Raw genomic sequence first — 16,789 nt, forward strand, 5'->3', positions numbered from 1 at the left:
GAGAGAACCGGAGGAGCGCCTAGAGGGAGATGCCAGTCGTGGTGGTCCTTGCCCCTGTGAGTACGTGCTGCGGGGCTGACGCCCCTGGCCGTTTTGGGGACAGGAGTAACTGTTTTCACGCACTTAATGCTGTGTGGGTGCAAAAAGGCGTCAATTGTGCAGCGCGGAGGAAGGAGGCAAGAGAGAGAAGCAGTAGCGGTTTTGGCCGATGTGCCCCTCGCCCGCTTATTTTCGTTTTACTGGGGGTTTTTCTGAGGAAACGTGAGGCCTCCCGAGGCTTCTGGGGCCAGGACTCGCCCTTCAGAGGGGGCCCAAGCCCTGCTGGCTCCTGGGGGTCGTCAGGCCCCCCTGCCCGCCCCGTGCAGAGGGAAAGGCGGGTGCGGGCTCCCCCGCGCCGCGGCCGGAGGCGGGGGCCGCCCCCGGCAGAGGGTGCCGGAGCGCAGGGACTGTCCTTGTCCTGTCCGCCCCTCCGCGCCTCTCCCCTCCCCTGTGTCGGATTTGTCCCGGGTGACGTTGGGATGCTGAGGAAGGAGGAGGAGGAGGAGGAGGAGGAGGAGGAGGAGGAGGAGGGGAAAGGAGCGCGGCTTCCTCCGCCCCCAGTCGGGCACAGTCCGTTAGCGGGAGCGCAGGGCCGGGGCGGCGGTGCCGAGGAGAAGTTTGTGGCAGCGCCGAGCCCCCGCGGCAGCGGCAGCCCGCTCCGCCCGCAGGCGCTGCTAGCCTGCGGGCTCTCTGCCGCGGCGGCCGGCCGGGCAGCATGGTCCCCGCGGCGGCGGGGCGGCGGGGGGCGGCGGGCCGCCTCCTGGCCTTGCTGGCGGCCGCCTCGCTCCTCCGCCTCCGCGCGGCAGGTAGGGAGCGGGACCCCCGGCTGGAGGGGAGGGTGCTGCTGCTGCTGCTTTTCGGGGGGGGGGGCGGGGGGGGGGAAGCTGCGCGTGTTTCTAGGAGAGTTGCGCGTAGCCATTTGGGACCGGCGGAGCGGCCAGCATCCCCAGGCGGTGGTTGGTGTTGGGTACTTTTTCTTTCTTTATTCCCTCCTTTCTTTTTTTTTTTTTTTTTTTTTTTTGATTCTTCTTGGCAAAATGGAAACCTGATGTTGCGTTTTTTTACGAGGGGGCGGGGGTTGGCAGGAGACGAGGGCAGCGGTGGCTGCGCTGAGGAGGGCTCGCTGAAACTTTTTCCCCGAGCGCATCCCGGCGCCCCTGCCCCGCTCAGGCGGCGGGCGCTTCGTGCCTCTCCTCGGTCGGTTCAGCTCACCGAGGCTGGTTGGTGGCGACTGGGGGGAGGGGGAAAGAAGGAGAAAACAAAGGAAAAGTTCGGGTTTTGTTGCTGCCGAGGGTGGATAGCAATGAGCGGAGCCTCCTCCTTCACTCCGCCCGCCCTCCAGCCCTCCCCTCGGAGTGGTTATAATAATGTGTTATTATTTGGGCCGTTGAGTGTTGCCAGAATCTCAGCGGGAACCAGGAGGAAGGGGGGGGATTAAAGTTGAGTGGGCGAGGGGGCAGCCGCCGCGCTTGCAGCTGATGGAGGCTCGGCGGGGTCTCTTTCTGTGTGTTTTTGAGCTTTAGAGGGTCCCCTTTCCTCTGTGTACCTGGCCGACCCTGCGGGATTGAGGAGGTCAGCTTTTGGAGTCAGGAGACACTAGGACTCGGTTCAGCGAGCTCCGCGATTGTTTTTAGGGCTGAATAAACTGCCCTTATTAACATCTGACCTTGCGCCGTGGCAGCGGCAGTGCGGCTGCTGAACAGTTGCCAGTTTGTCCGGCATCTCCGAGGCGAGCGCCGTGATTTATAGGGACCTGAGGGAGCGCGTGGGGTTGGAGAGCCGCGATGCTGTAAGAGTTACAGTTCCTGTAAAAGAAGCCGCATAAACTTTTTCTTTTTTTTTTCTTTTTTTTTTTTTCCTCCACGCACGCCTAAGATGCGTTGTGCTTTGAGAGCAGAAAAGGGGAGGTTTAACGTTTTCGTTTTCCCTGGGATGTGAAATGCACCGGGGAGGTAGGAGCTGCCGGATTCAGCTCTTTAATCTTTCGTGAAACCATTCTCTGGAAAATTGCCCTCTCCCCCTCTGCAGCAGATAAACCCCGCTCACAAACTCCTTCCCGGGGCGCTTTGCCCAGGGACTGAGGGAGGAGATGACAGGCGGCACCATTTCCATGCCAGGTTTGTAACCCTTCCCGTGCTGTCCCCGCCGGGCCGCGCGGCAGCTCGGCGGGCAAGCAGCGCCTTCCCCCTCCCCCGCCTCTCCTGGCGTTAACTTCATTGCACCGAAGTGCAGGAGGAGACCGATGATGTCTTTAAGGAAAAACAGTGATGCTGCAGATTAGAGGGGACTTGTTAATCAATTGCACGTTTGAAAGGGCTTTTCTTCCCTTTGTTGCTTTCGCTAATCCATTTACTTCTCCCCGGGAGGTGACAGATGCCTATATTTCCTGTTATTCAGCTCCGGGGTCCTGGGTCTTGCCATTTGTTGCATTATCGTGCAGGGGAGAGGGTCAGCAGAAAGCTAGAGGACTGGGGATTTTCCGGGGGGAGAGCGGGAGGCGAGCGTGTTACAGCTCGCGGATTTGGGATCAGTTCCCGTCGCGTTTATTTTTCCTAGTGCCTTTATTGCTCTCTTTGAAGGGAGGCCCGCTAACAAATTGCGCGGCCTGCCCCGCCGCCCTGCCCCTCCTGCGGGGTCCCGGGGATCTCCCGGCCGGGCGGGGGGAGGCTGGGGGGGCTGGGGTCGAAGGCAGTGCCTCCTCCCGGGGCCGCGGGGGTGTGTGTGTGTGTGACGGTTCTCCTCTGCGGGATGTAAAAGGAGATGCTGGGCTTTCCGTCCCCTTTCTTCCCCAAGGAGCTGAATCTGTTTTTTTGAACGCAGCGGGAGAGAGGGGCGCAGGGTGCCCGGGGAGCTTCCTTCTTTCCTTCCTTCTTTCCTTCCTTCTTTCCTTCCTTCTTTCCTTCCTTCTTTCCTTCCTTCTTTCCTTCCTTCTTTCCTTCCTTCTTTCCTTCCTTCTTTCCTTCCTTCTTTCCTTCCTTCTTTCCTTCCTTCTTTCCTTCCTTCTTTCCTTCCTTCTTTCCTTCCTTCTTTCCTTCCTTCTTTCCTTCCTTCTTTCCTTCCTTCTTTCCTTCCTTCTTTCCTTCCTTCTTTCCTTCCTTCTTTCCTTCCTTCTTTCCTTCCTTCTTTCCTTCCTTCTTTCCTTCCTTCTTTCCTTCCTTCTTTCCTTCCTTCTTTCCTTCCTTCTTTCCTTCCTTCTTTCCTTCCTTCTCCCTCTCTGCCGCTGCCAGCCTCCTCCTGCCCTCCCAGAGCCTCCCCCGCGGCTGCCCGGGGGGGAGGCGGGCTCCCGGGCACCGCCTGCCCGAGCGCAGAGCTGCCCGCGGGGGGAGCGCGCCGGCAGGGGGGCGAAACGGCCAAAAACAGCGCTCGGCGGGCTCGGGTAGCGAGCGTGGCAACGCATCTCCGTCTTCTTTTGTGGGCAGCGGTACTGCCCTCTCTGCCTGCCTGTGTCATCAGGAGACGTTTCAAATTTGGTGAGAGCGTTTCAGCCTTCTCGGAGGCAGTGTAAAATCACAAACTACCGCTAAAAGCGGATTTGGGGATTTTTTTTTTTAATTTTTCTTTTTTTTTTTTTTATTGCTACCCCGTAAACGGGCTTGTGATAATCGTCTCAACCACCTGTGGAAAGCGTGGATTCGCTATACTTCGACAGGCATGAAGTTTGAGACTCCATTTTCTTCACTGAATGTGCAGCGCTGTGCTTGAGAGCCCATAATCACAGCAATAAATACTTGTGTACTTCTATTGTTAAGCGGTATTCTTCTGTTTAATTAGATTTGCTTAATGGTAAACAGAGTCTTTGTTAGTCTACATGTCATTTAAACGTTTATTTTTGAAAATGTTATTTCAGCCTTTTCAGTGTTCACTTTACCATATGACCAAGTGAGAGGCGATAGAAACTAGGATGGTCGTTTGTTGAAACTGGTGATGCACAATGTACTCGGCTTACAGACTTTTGCCCCCTTACCATTAAATAAGAAAGGACATTTAATCAACCTGAAGTTAATACTCACGTGACTTGTGAAGTATACATAACATTGTGTTCAAAACAAAAATCTTTGTCAACAAAATGTCTGGGTATGAAAACATAATGGTAACTCTGTGCTATGACTTTGCAAGCCCTGAAGTTTTTAAACTTCTACCCAATTTTATAGAGAAAAAACCCTAATTTCTTAGAGTACAATGTTAGTGGAGAAATGAATATAAGTACGGATTACTTCTGAATGCCTTCAAATGCCTAACTACTAAAAGTTGTAAAATGCTTGAATCTCTAAAGTTGCATGAGGTTTAGCTATAGCTCCCTCCTGACTTTAATAAATGACATTCAGCTCTGGAATTTGTACATAGGTCACCTGGTAAAAGTCGATACAGCTTTGAATACAAAAAGTCTTCACATAGCTTTTAATAAATGACATTGACTATGTTAACTATTTTTAGGTCAAACCTTAATCAAACGTTTTCTAGCGTTAATTAAGTCGTTAAGTAGTTTAGTGGTGAAGTTTATCCTTGGGTTAAGGGTGGCCACTGAGTGGTTTTTTTTTCCCCTTGAGTGTCTTGATTATGTTAAGCATTTGTAATGGAATTGCAGTTTTCTCCTTCATGTCTTTTCTGCTGTAAACACCATAGAAATGCAAGATGCAGGAAGAAAAGGACCAGTTGACAGACAAGGCAAATTAATCCTGTTTAGTGAGCTTCCAGTTGTTTGCAGGAAAGCTGATCTTTTTTCTAAACTCACTGCACTTTGTCTAAGATGTGAATAGCTTTCAGAACTGTCATTGGCATGGAAATGTATTTGACCACTAATTAGAAAACTGACAGTCTTATCCCACTAGCCAATGAGAATAAAATGTAAAAGGAGAGAATGGTAACAAATACTGAGTTTTGTTTGATAACTACGAGAATCTTCTCTATAGAAGACGTGGTGAGTCCTCTTCACGGCTTATCTTCAGAGTCTTAAATTCACATTTTATATTCAATAAAAACGTCAGCTAGAAGCAGTCAGCATCTGAAGTTTTTAATCATACTTTTGAATGAGAGAATTTATTTTAAAGAGCCTCTTTGTATTATTTTGAACATTGCAGGCAAAGAAAAAATATTAAGCAAACTTCCTTCAGTTTTTATATATAAATCTTTCTATAGATGGTTCTGTGTGGCGTTGTGTGGTTGCTCAGAGGGAAGAAATGCTACTTACAGTATTCTAATTTATAGCATCTGTCACTATGTTCTCTGTGCAAAGGATGGCTTGCTATTTAAGTTTGTTTATTCATTGTGAGGCTGTTGCTTTGTAAAGGAAGTTGTCATTAGACTCAGCATGTCTGGAAAGTATGCAAGTCCTCAAGTCTTCTAATCCAGTGACTACAAAGTAGTTAAAGCTTCAAAGAAAAGGAACGACAGGATTTTGCTGCACTGAAAGAAGATGCATTGTTTGTTAATCCTGCTTTTAATTGTTACTCGTACTGCAGACTGCTGCAGCATTGCTAGTAACCATTTGGGACAAACAACAATCTAACCTAAATGATTGTCTTTCCTCTTGGTTTTGTCTAAACGTGTAAGTAGTTTGAAGTGAAATGTCCCTTACCAGCTTTTTGCATTTACTTTTCCCAAGCCTTTGCTATGCACCGATATTCATTTGCAAACATCCTGCTAGATAGTTTTTCTGATGTTCTCCACAGACTTGACTCACAACCAACCTTTTTCTCTTTACATCTGTTCGTCTTCCTCAGCTAGTTTGGGAAAGGATTTCCACTCTCTTTTCCAAGTGATGCTGGCTGGTGATCTTTTTTGAAACTAAAAATGGCTGTATGTGACTTTTCTGGTGGCAGTAAAAAACGCTTTTCAAAAAGTCAGGGTGACCTCTTAGCTATAGAGTATGACTTTGTCTTTTAACTGGCAGTGGGCAAAAGCTTTCCTTTAAGAACACAAACAAATCTGCCTTGTCATTTTGGTGAAAACAAGAAATCACAGTAGAAATGCATTTCCCTAATGGTACACTGTTATTGTGAGGGGGTAAGTAGATGTATTGCACCTACCTTAGGCTTAGCTAGCTCACAGGGTGGTAGCACTGCTCTTGAGCAGTTTGCAAAGCCTGTTGAAGAAGCAGTGTGGGTATGCTATAGACAGTTCCATGCTTCTGAACTGGTTTAAAATTAGCTTGCGTGTATCTGCATGAGCTGTTGTGCACACATATCGTATCGATAGCGTGCACTGCTTCATGAAACAAAGGGGCTGTACTGCTGTCTGCTGATTGAATTAGTCTTCATTTATACCGATGCTTTCTGGTTTTGCTATATAAACTGTCCCAATGCATGCCTGTCTGTGGTGGTGAAGAAGTGGGGTATAAAATAGCTGATGGAGGAGGAAGGATATCATGGTATTACTAATTCAGTAGAAGGTCTTTGAAGAATGAGCGTGGTCTTATGTACCTGTTTCCTCTGAGTCCAAAGCAGAGACGAGTGACATCCCCTAAAGGTTGTGTAGTTGTGAGGGTGCAGTTTCACAGGCATCTCAAGCTTTTTGTTTATTTAGTTAAATCAGCAAGCAGGCTCGGCTGGAAAGTAATTACGGGGAAAAGGATTCTGCAGGAGTGAAAGACTGTGTGGGCAGAGGTGAACAGGGAATTAGGACAATGAAAAGAGGTAAGACCTTTTCTTTTTCCATTATATTGATTTTGGTAGAGCAACAGGAAGATGTTTTGTGAGGGTACTGCTTGCAGGAACAGCAAAGTGAAATCACTGGGGAACTGTTCCGGATCCCAGTTTGGCCAGTGTCTAGTCTTAATGTGCGAGTAGTCCAACCAGGAAATTAGACTGGGTCCCCATAGGTATTTTGTCACTGAGCTCTCCATCGATTTCACGTGGGAGACATGCGTCCAAGTACCTTTTAGATTTGAACTTCCACTTCAGGTGATGTGAACTTGTAAAGAGAAACAACAAACAAATGTTTGATATTCTTTCTTGAAACAAAAATCCTCATGGGTATATTGTCATATCTATGAAACCTCTACTGAACTAAAATTTCGGTCTTCTAATTGCTCTGTTTGGACACTTCCTTTTATATGAGCACCATAAACATTTAATTCTGTAACTCCAGGTTATTGCCCCTTGTCCTCATCAACACTGCTCTAGACTGTTCATTTAATAGTTCATCTGGTAAGTATTATTTCAAGATGAAGTGGCTTCTATAAATTATTTTCCTTGCTTTTGATTGTTTAATGCCTTAACGTTATTTTTTCCGTGGTATTGTGTATGTGAGTAGAATGACTTGACTGGTTGTATAAAGAGAGGATAAATTCTGTTAGAGTTCTCCTAAAATTGTGAAGTCTTACTTCTCAAAACAGCATACAGAACTGTCTAGTTGAATCATAAATCAAACTATCAAAGGATTAATTCCTTATCAAAGTAATAATGCAGTCACATATTCAATTATAGAGTAGATCGAGGACAGATAACATACATCAAAAGACAGGAAGAAAAAAAGTATAAAAACTATGGTTGTAAATAATAAATTTTATTTCTACTAGTCAGAAACTAGTCGTCTTCTATATTATATGAACCGTAAACAAAAATAAATTCATTGTATGTAAGTCTAAAAGAGGAATCATAGAACTCTACCTGATGCAAACTAATGAGACTGGCAGGCTCCTGCACAAGCAGAGGAGCTTACTTTCTTCCCTATCTACCACAGAATAGATAGATCTCATACCTGTAACTTGGATGTAAAGGAGACACAAGGTTTTTTTCAAAGACAAAATTCAGGGGCAGAGATAACCAGCACAGAAAAATCTTAGGAGCAGGTTAAGTCAGAGCACGGTTCAGCCACTTGAGGTGTGTTTCACACCACGATCTTAGAATTACTCCTTATGTACATTTCTATTTGTAAGACATTAATCTTCCACTTCTAAGGCCCTTAACAAGCTGTAACTGTTGTACTTTTTTTCTTGCACATGGCCAGGCATGATCCATATCTAAAAGTACTGTTGAAAGAAGTTACCTCCTTCCCTTTCCCCAGCTCTTCATCATTTCCTTCCTGCGGGATGTTACCACCTTCCAACTTTCCAGTCAGAGCAGTGAGTGGACATTCAGCAACCTGTTTCAGGCAATATCAGCAAAATCCTGCAGTTGACTTGGTCTAAGCTCACGCAGTTGATTGTGAGTTTGAATGGACCAGAGGTCTCTCACATGAGCAGCTCTGCCAACAGGCCAGAGGAGGCTGTACATTCTGCAGTGCTGTTGCCAAGCTGGGATTTAGCAGGGAGGTCACCTATTTCACTAGCTCACTTCGAGCTGGTTCCCTTTGGCAAGAGAGTTTTGCTGAGCAGGTGGGAGGAGGCTAGGAATAGTAGCAGTAGTAGCATCTTCCAACAGCAGAATTAATGAATCTCCATTTCGCTCACAGTGTCAGTCTCTGTCACGCACTTTCGTAGTTTCTTCCTTCATGCTTCATAGGAGCTTCCCATAAATACCTGCAAAACTCATTATTACCCTTCCTAGTTGTGATGTCTCTAGAAATCCCTCATTTAAAGGTTAGGCTAATGATGTGGTATCATGCTGGTCACTATTGTTTGTTTCTCTGTGTACTCTGGCTTAAATTTGTCTCATATTGCAAGCTGTTTAATATAACATTGACTAACCCTGGTCAATGTCTGGATTTCCAGTAAGGTACAGGTATGTAAAGAAATAATAATCTGTTACTGGTACAATAGGTCCATGTGAGAGCGCTATAATAAAACTAGTTGTCTGTAGGATCACCAGTGCTGGCGGAAGGGGACGCACACTGGGGGACAGGAGGTCTGAGTCACAGCAGTGTCACCTTAGATCAGATGACGGTGTTGTGGGAACTCACTGGTTTGTTCTTTTGGATGTAGAACAAACGAAGGTCTGATACTAGAAGAATATCTGAAAGGAAAAAGCCAGTTTTAGAAACATTAATCAGATTTGTCTGGATTTGCATGAGAAATTACTCTTATGAGTGTATCAAAAGTTTTGCTGAATAGAGCAAGAATGAAATGAGAAAAAGGAAAAAAAAAAGAATGATATTACTTGACAGCCCAAAACTGTAACAGCTGAGTTACTTTAAAATAGGTTCTGTGAATCTCTTGTATGAACCAATAATAAACAAAACTGCTTGAAAGCTTAAGAGGCCCCGACGATGTATAAAATTTTCTGCATACTTGATCATAGTAAAGTTTCAGCAAGAAGTTACACAACATAAAGAGAATGCCAAGATTTTGTAGTGTTTAAAATGAGAGAGTGCGTATGCTGGGAGATAACACATGGTTTTACTGCGGTTGTTTCTGGTTTAGAAAAGTGACATGGCAGAATTGTATTCTAGAAAAAAACCAACAATACTAGACCTAATAATGTGGCAGTAACGTTTCTGTATATAGTAAACCTTATCTCTTCTTAAAAAAACAAAAGCATAAAAAGGCAAATGAAGGCTATGCCAACAGATTTTAGATAGATAACCCAAATATAATATCGTATACCCTTTTATTTCAGGCAGTAACAATTCTGTTCCAATTCTAAATGTGTGTTGGTTTTCACATTTTGCTGATATATTAGAGAAGCATTTTTCCTTATAAAAAGTTGCTGTGAGGTGCGCCTACCCTGAGGTATAATTGTCAAGTACTGCAAAACTACCCAAACTGTCTATGAGAGAGCTGACTGGACAAAAACTAACCCTGCGAGATCCAACCCAGTGCTGGCTAGACTGCCTGAATTGGCTTACCTCCTGTCCCCACGAGCCCCAATGCGGGGAAGAGGCCAGGCTGGGTGGCTGGAGGGCTGGGAGGGGGAGCACATGGCAGCCCTAGCACAGAGTAGCTTGAATTGCCGTGGGACTATGCTCTCGGAGATAGAAAATCTGATGTGCAGAAATGTTAACATAATTGTGTGGGCTAGAAATTTTAGAGGCACTTTCACAATATTGTTGTAACTGATGGCTGCCTAAGATTTGGATTCTGCAGAGCTGAGCCAAACCTGTGCAATTTCAATGAGAAAAATCTCACCTGCCTCGAAAGTCTAGTCTGCAAACAAGTGTTTAATTAGTTGTCAGGTAGTTATTCTCACCACAAATACTCTTTGTCATTTCTCTGTGTGTTTGAGCCGTTGAATCTGCAGCATTTGTTGCGTAAGCTGAATTTTAGGATTCCAGTGAGGTTTGTATTGCATTGTACTAGGTAAGAATGAATGATCTTTTGAAATTAAATGTGTTGATAAAACAAGGGAAATTTTTTGGTACAATAAACAATGAAATGGATAAAAGGAGCATTTTGTGAAGGTTCTGAAGATCTTTCAAAGCTTTCAGTGTGCTATTTGAATATTTGAATATTCTAAGTTGAAAATAACAAGAATCTTGTAGCATCTAGCCATAGTTACTCTTTTAAATCTTACAGCTTTCTGTTAAGAAACACAAATCATGCTTCTTTAGAACAGATATGAAACATTTTTTTCATAAAGTTGAAAAGAAAAAAAGGGGAAGAGTCTATTGCAGAGAAACCAGATAATTACGTTCATCTAAGAAATTCCTTTACTGGGGAATGGGAAATAAAAATCATTTGTGGTACCCTAGGAACTCAATAGCTGAAGGGTGAGCTTAAACATTAAAAATTATTTTAAAAATTGTAGTTATAGTAGTGGTTAATGATGACTCCTCTCATGATAGACCAGAATCCCTTACAAAGGGGAAAGTGGTATTATGTAGATAAAATTACAAGTTTGAACAGGATCTGAACCAAACCTACATGAGGAAAATATATCTGCTGTTGTTTTAATTTTAAAAATAACTGTGCTTCCTACCTCTGCCTGGAAGCAATTTAATGCAACAAATTGATTTTTTTTTTAAAGTATTTCCAGCCAGACCAGAAGCAGTAGTTAATAAATATCTTCAGAGAGTGAGTCTGTTCTTTATGCTTGGTTTTGCAAACTCAGTGAATTTGGATATTAATATCTGAAGCTGTAGATAGTAATTCAACCTGTTTTTCTAAAGATGATCTCACATTTATCTTCTTCTCTCTGTGTCAATGTAGAAATAGGATCCAGAAATCTGTTTCCTAACAAAGGTAACAGAGAATCTGTTATAAAGTTCATGATACTGTGGTTTTCAAAGCAACAAGGAAAAAAAACCCACTACATTTCTTTCAAATTTTATGTCTAGAGAGCTTTTGGATAATGTTGCTCTTGAGAAAAATATGCATGTTTTTGTCAATGTATTATTTAAGAACGTATCAAGTGTAGAAAATGCTTTGAAGAGGATCATACCAGTCCAAGACAGGAGCGTGTAGAGTTAGGAAAGGCAGATTTCAGAAGTTATCCTGGTTTGCAATCCAAAGGCCAAATTTAAAGCTAGGAGCACTTTTGATTCTGGAACTTGCGGAGGATGTGTTTACACAGGAAAGGACTGCAAAAAGCAAAGGTGTCAATTTACAGCGCGTTTTCAAAATTACAAAAAGCGGAAAACGTTACCTCACATTTGCTGAACACTTACTGTGCCCGCAGAGGTAGTTATTAGAAAGTACTAGTTCAGTGTGAAACCACAGAGTAAACTAGATGTAGTAACTTCTTCCTGCAGACAAGTCTTTAGTGATCAACGAAATACTTGAAATGTCCTCTTTGTTTGTGCTGGCCATTGGCATGTGATTTATCGTTTCTAGAAATAAACGGAGAAAAATCAAACCTCAGTACTGTGGTGTTAGGCTCCGTAAAAATACTTCAAGTGTCTTTACAGAAGCTCAAGATCTATAACCACAGTATGATCAGGGAAAAAAGCATCGGAAAGGACCTTGAGAGGTCGGATTATCTGTTCTTCAAGGCAGAATCACCTGTAGCTGGCATAACCTATTCTCAAGAGGTGACAGGAACAGAGGTTCAGTGACTTCCACAGGCAAGCACACAGGCTGAGTGCTTACTTACGCTTGGTTGTAATTTAAGTGCATTACTTCCTCTTACAGTTTATTCCTCTACCCCTTGTAGTTGTACTTTTTTTTTTTTTTGTGCCTTCTGAAACGGTTCCTCAAACTTTGAAACAACCACTTTTCAAAAATTATCTTGTTTCCTTGTAGACATCTCTCCTTGGAAACCCCCTTTCCCCTCCTGTTTTCTCAGCCTTTCCTCTTACTTCATGTTTTCTGAATCTCCTGGTCATGCTCATTCCTCCCCACCAGACTTGCTCCAAAACATCTTTCTTGAAGTGCACTAACCAAAACTGGCGTATTCCAGCTCAGGCTGCACCACCACCAGCTAAAGGAAGAGGATTATTTCCTATATTTACCAGATGACGTTGTTTTTATTTCCCAGAGTGATGTCTGATTGTTTTGTGGCAGGATGGCATTGCTCAAGTTCTGATCCACTCCAGATCTTTCACAGAGAATTGCTGCCAAGTCCCCGTTTGGTACCAGTGCAATGGTTTAAGCACAAAACCTTCTGCTTGTCTTCATTCAATTGTGCATCTTTATTCCCACCCGCTCCATACCATTTTTTGCTGACATTTTATTTCATTTGCCAAGATCAGAATATTGGCAACACCTAACACCTTGGTGTTGCCTATGGAGTTCAGTAAGGGAGGTATCCATAGCTCTGAAACTTGTGAAACTCCATCATATTTGTTAACCACTGAGAGTTAACTCTCATTATGGTTTTCCAATGAGTTGGCATTCGCCTCAATATAATTTTTTCATATTTCACCTATGAGAATGACATGTGGGACAGTTCCCCCCCAAACTAATCATCACCTTCATTTCCCGCTTGCGCCTCAGCTTCATGCTATCACTCAATGTAGGATAGGAGCTGTCATATTTCGGTCTTTGGGAGCTAAACTTCCCTCAGCAGAAAATCTTGTGATGTGTGTAAGTCTCTGCTTCTGTGGTTTCTTCTTAAATAACTTGCCTTTCTGTAACTTAACTTTCTGTAACTCTGGCAAGGTATGTTGTCATACTGTACCAGACAATGAGATTCATCAGTTTGAAAGGCAGAGTTCAGACCTGACTATTTTCAAAGATTCAGGTCTTTTTTTTCCTGAGTTCAGACAAAGTTCATAGAAAACTTTCTGCAAATGATAGTTTCTCTTTCTCTCTTAATACCATGTTTGCGTCAATTTAATGGATTAAAATTGTATCCTTTAATCTCATACTGGTTAATGTTTTCCTGCTTCTTTTGCTCTTTAAAATCCCTTATTGTGTGAGTGGTTGCATGTTGCAAGACAAAGGCAATTAGCTAAAGCTACTGTACATTTGGGAACATATGACATAATTTCAATTTTAAGCATTAATATTTATCTGAAATAAGATATGGGATTAGAAGTAAGGTAAGAATAAATATGTGCACTTGTCATTGTCTCTGCAGGGTTGTTCTCAGTTCCTGTAACTCCCATCATCCTGTCCCCTTCCTTCATTTTACTTCTCTGTTCCTGTGATTTTATTTTTTTCCCTACAGCATGTTTCATTCTGACACTTGTTTTTTTCATTTTCTTTTTTTATCTTTTTTTTTCTTTTTTTTTCTTTCTGACTAATTCTTTGCCCGTTACCTACTACTTTAGGTCTTAGGAATTCACAAATATGCTGTGGTTGCCTACCAATGGTAGGAAGTACTTCAAAGTGATCTACAGTGGCTGTTTCTAGCTGTCTGGAAAAAAAATGCCTGAAGAGTAGGTAGGAAAAATACCTCCAAACAGATGGTTTTCTGTGACTGAGTCATTAGCATGCTCCTTCATCACTGATGTTGCCTGAGAAACTGCTGGAATCAGCATCTGTACTTTTTTGCATGGGATGGAAGAGCAAAGCCAGGAAAGGGTGAGATGGGGAGCACAGCTCCAGTGAGGTGGGAGTGGGCTGAGGTGGATGGGCTTGTCTGAGCTGAGGAGCTGGACTGCGATCCAGTTTATGAGGAATATAAACGTCTGTGGGCTGTGGAAATGGGGTTAGGGTTGTGAGAATGTGCGATAGCAAGTAAAGGGGAGGCTAACGTGCTCGTGAGTGCGGACTGGCAGAGAATTAGAAACTTCTACTGCTCCCCTGCCAACATGGCTGGTGGTACGGGTACTGAACATAGCACCACGCGGTGCTTGGGGAGGTCCTGCCTTATGCTGTGGTTACATTTTTCTTCTTCCGGACATATAATGTAAGCAATAGCCATGTCTTTCACCGTGGGTTGTATAGCAAGTTTTACTTACGAAGAAGAAGGGAGATGAAATAGTGTCTGCTGCGATGGTTGGATATTTCAGATATCTTGCCCAATTTGAAACACTCAAAGTGGATAGAGACATGAAGGAAGTCATTGCCAGTTTTACTGTCTACAGGTCCTGTCACTCTGAGAGCCATAATAGTGTAGAAACAATAGTGGACTCTGGTTATTTAGGAAAATAAATAAATAATAAATTGAGGTCAAAACTATAGTTACGTAATACTGAAAATTATGACCTCCTTTATCTTTGCACATGTCTGATTATGCAACCCCTTTATGGGGTTTATATGGTTTTTTTCTCTGTGCTGTTTTTCCTAGCGTGGTTTTTTTTTTCCTTATTTTTCTTTTTTTTTCTCCTTTGAACTGATGAAACAACTCTCTTTGGTAATTCTGAGTCAGTTAGGTCAGTCCTGGGCTTTTCTGTGCAGAGACTGCCAAATTTTTCTAAAATATGTGGTGGTTTAAGGATTTTGATGAACGTCCAAAAGGGACTAAGACTTGAGACCTCCAAATGTCTTTATTTTAAAGCCGTAATTTGGAAAGGATCTTTCCTGAGTCCCAAGAGAAAAAAGCCAATACTTTCAGTCATCATTCTGTCCACCATTAGGGTTCCCCTCCCTTCTGAAAAGGCTACAGTTTTTGTTTTGCTGCTTTAACAAAAACGAGTTTAGTTGATTTAATGTTCTGTTTTGTGATGAAGTGTCTTACCTAGGTCATAGTTTAGCTGTTAACAAGATATTTATGAAGTGGTAAGAATTCTCTGCTCTGTGGTGAATTTAGTCTCTAGAGTGGGGCAAAATGCTATTTAACTAGCAAATAAAGTAGTTCAGTTTCAAATTATATGTCGAAGTTAAATGCAACAATTTTAATCTTTTAGTAACCCCCTAAATAAGTAGAGTATCTGGAATGGCTCAAAACTTATGTAATTTGACCTCTACTATAGGAAAAGCATTTCAATTAGATTAATATTGCAAGTAGCTCTCCAAGGGAGGAAAATTTTGGATTTAGAAACAGAGTTAAATTCATACTTTTATTCTACGTGCAAACTGTAAAATATAGCTGAAGACTAAGCAACTATTCCTGAGCTTATTTTTTTCAGTACTCAAGACTCATTTGACTGACTTATCAAATACTGTGCTAAATCCTTGTAAGTATTTGAAGCTGGCATTTGTGATATTCGCTTGGGAGTGTGTTGTCTGTCATGTAACAACAGTGTTATCAGCAGACCTCATTTTTCCATAGTTTTTATTGGTGTTTAACATGATTACAGCCGTAGTAGTTAAGACCCAAGCAGTGGAAGCCTTCACGTTCTAGGCGTTCCCCAGACATGCAATGCAAATACAGTTATTTTTCAAGGAATTCTGTATGAACCACTGCTTCACCATCAAAAGTTTTGAAAACAGCATTGTTTGGTATTTCAGTTGCATCCATGAACCACTGGTGGTTTGTCTCTGTGACTCTCACATGTACTAAAAAAATGGTATGTGAGCCCTTTCTCTCCCCAGTTGTGTATCGGCAGACTTTATCAGACATGATTTGTGATGTACTGAATTTTGCTGTAGAAAATAGACTAACACATGACAAGTAAGTAATTAGTGAACTACGTCAGTAATTCATTGACCATGTTTAATTAGCTCTAGAGTCCCAGCTCAGCTTCGCAGAAATAATTTTTACTGGATTCTCAGAGGCTTCATTTTACTTGAACTTCAGTTAACTGAATGTCCATTTCTGTGGAGTCCCTATTTCTGTCTTGGTCTAGGCAGGGAGACCTTTGTGTAGTGTACAATAGTTGCTTTGGTCTCTATTCTTATTTTATATTTTCGCTCGTATGATTATAGCTCTGACTGAAAAGAAATCTTCAGGAAGATTTGTTTTCCTGACTCTGATGTGTGTTTTTGCATTAAGATGGTTTCTAGTTCACCGTATGGTTTTATTGACCTGGCAAACAATACGAGTGAACCCTAACCATTTAAAGCCAAGCTTGCCTGTGTCTCTACGAGACTGGACCGTGAAGAAGGTACGTGAATCATGAGTTGTTCAGAACTAAGACCCTACAAAACTATTTTTGTAAAAATCTGTAGACTGTTCTGTCATTTCCCCCCCAGCAGCCATCTGCTGGGATGAACTTTAAAAGACCTGGTATCATAAATGTGTTTTGCATTTTATTTTGCTTGTAAACCAGTTACCTTACGTGGTTAATACCTCTCCTAAATATATCTCTCATAATTAGTGCCACAAATAAAACAGTTTTGCTAGTGGTTTGCAAAGTGCACGCACACCTACAGATTGTATGACAAACCAGAGGCCTCTGTGTGTATAGGAGTCTAGCAATTAATAAAGCAATGCTGTGTAAGACTGGAATAGGTGGGAACAGACATTCATCTGTCTCTCATGTAATGGCATTCTGAATCGCATGAGGAGCAGTGCTGTTCTGGAGGCAGTCTCTACCTCTTGTATAAGACAGACAGTGGGAGTTTATTAATTAAGTTAGCATTTATACCTCTTCGATGAAGGTAATAATTTGTTTTTAACTTTGTAAGAAACCAGATTCTCTCAGTGAACATAAAATATTTTTTTTT

General features: G+C 42.8%; 1 protein-coding gene across 1 annotated transcript in view; it reads left to right on the forward strand.

The window, feature by feature from the left end:
• Positions 1-250: 250 nt before the first annotated feature.
• Positions 251-16,789, forward strand: part of ROR2 (receptor tyrosine kinase like orphan receptor 2) — a 155,017-nt gene continuing 138,478 nt past the window's right edge. The window contains 2 exon segments of the mRNA XM_075136610.1: positions 251-714; positions 717-845. Of these exon segments, the coding sequence (XP_074992711.1) occupies positions 519-714; positions 717-845 (325 nt within the window). The 5' untranslated portion in view covers positions 251-518.

Source organism: Calonectris borealis, chromosome Z (genome assembly GCF_964195595.1).
Source record: "Calonectris borealis chromosome Z, bCalBor7.hap1.2, whole genome shotgun sequence".
Taxonomy (NCBI): Eukaryota; Metazoa; Chordata; class Aves; order Procellariiformes; family Procellariidae; genus Calonectris; species Calonectris borealis.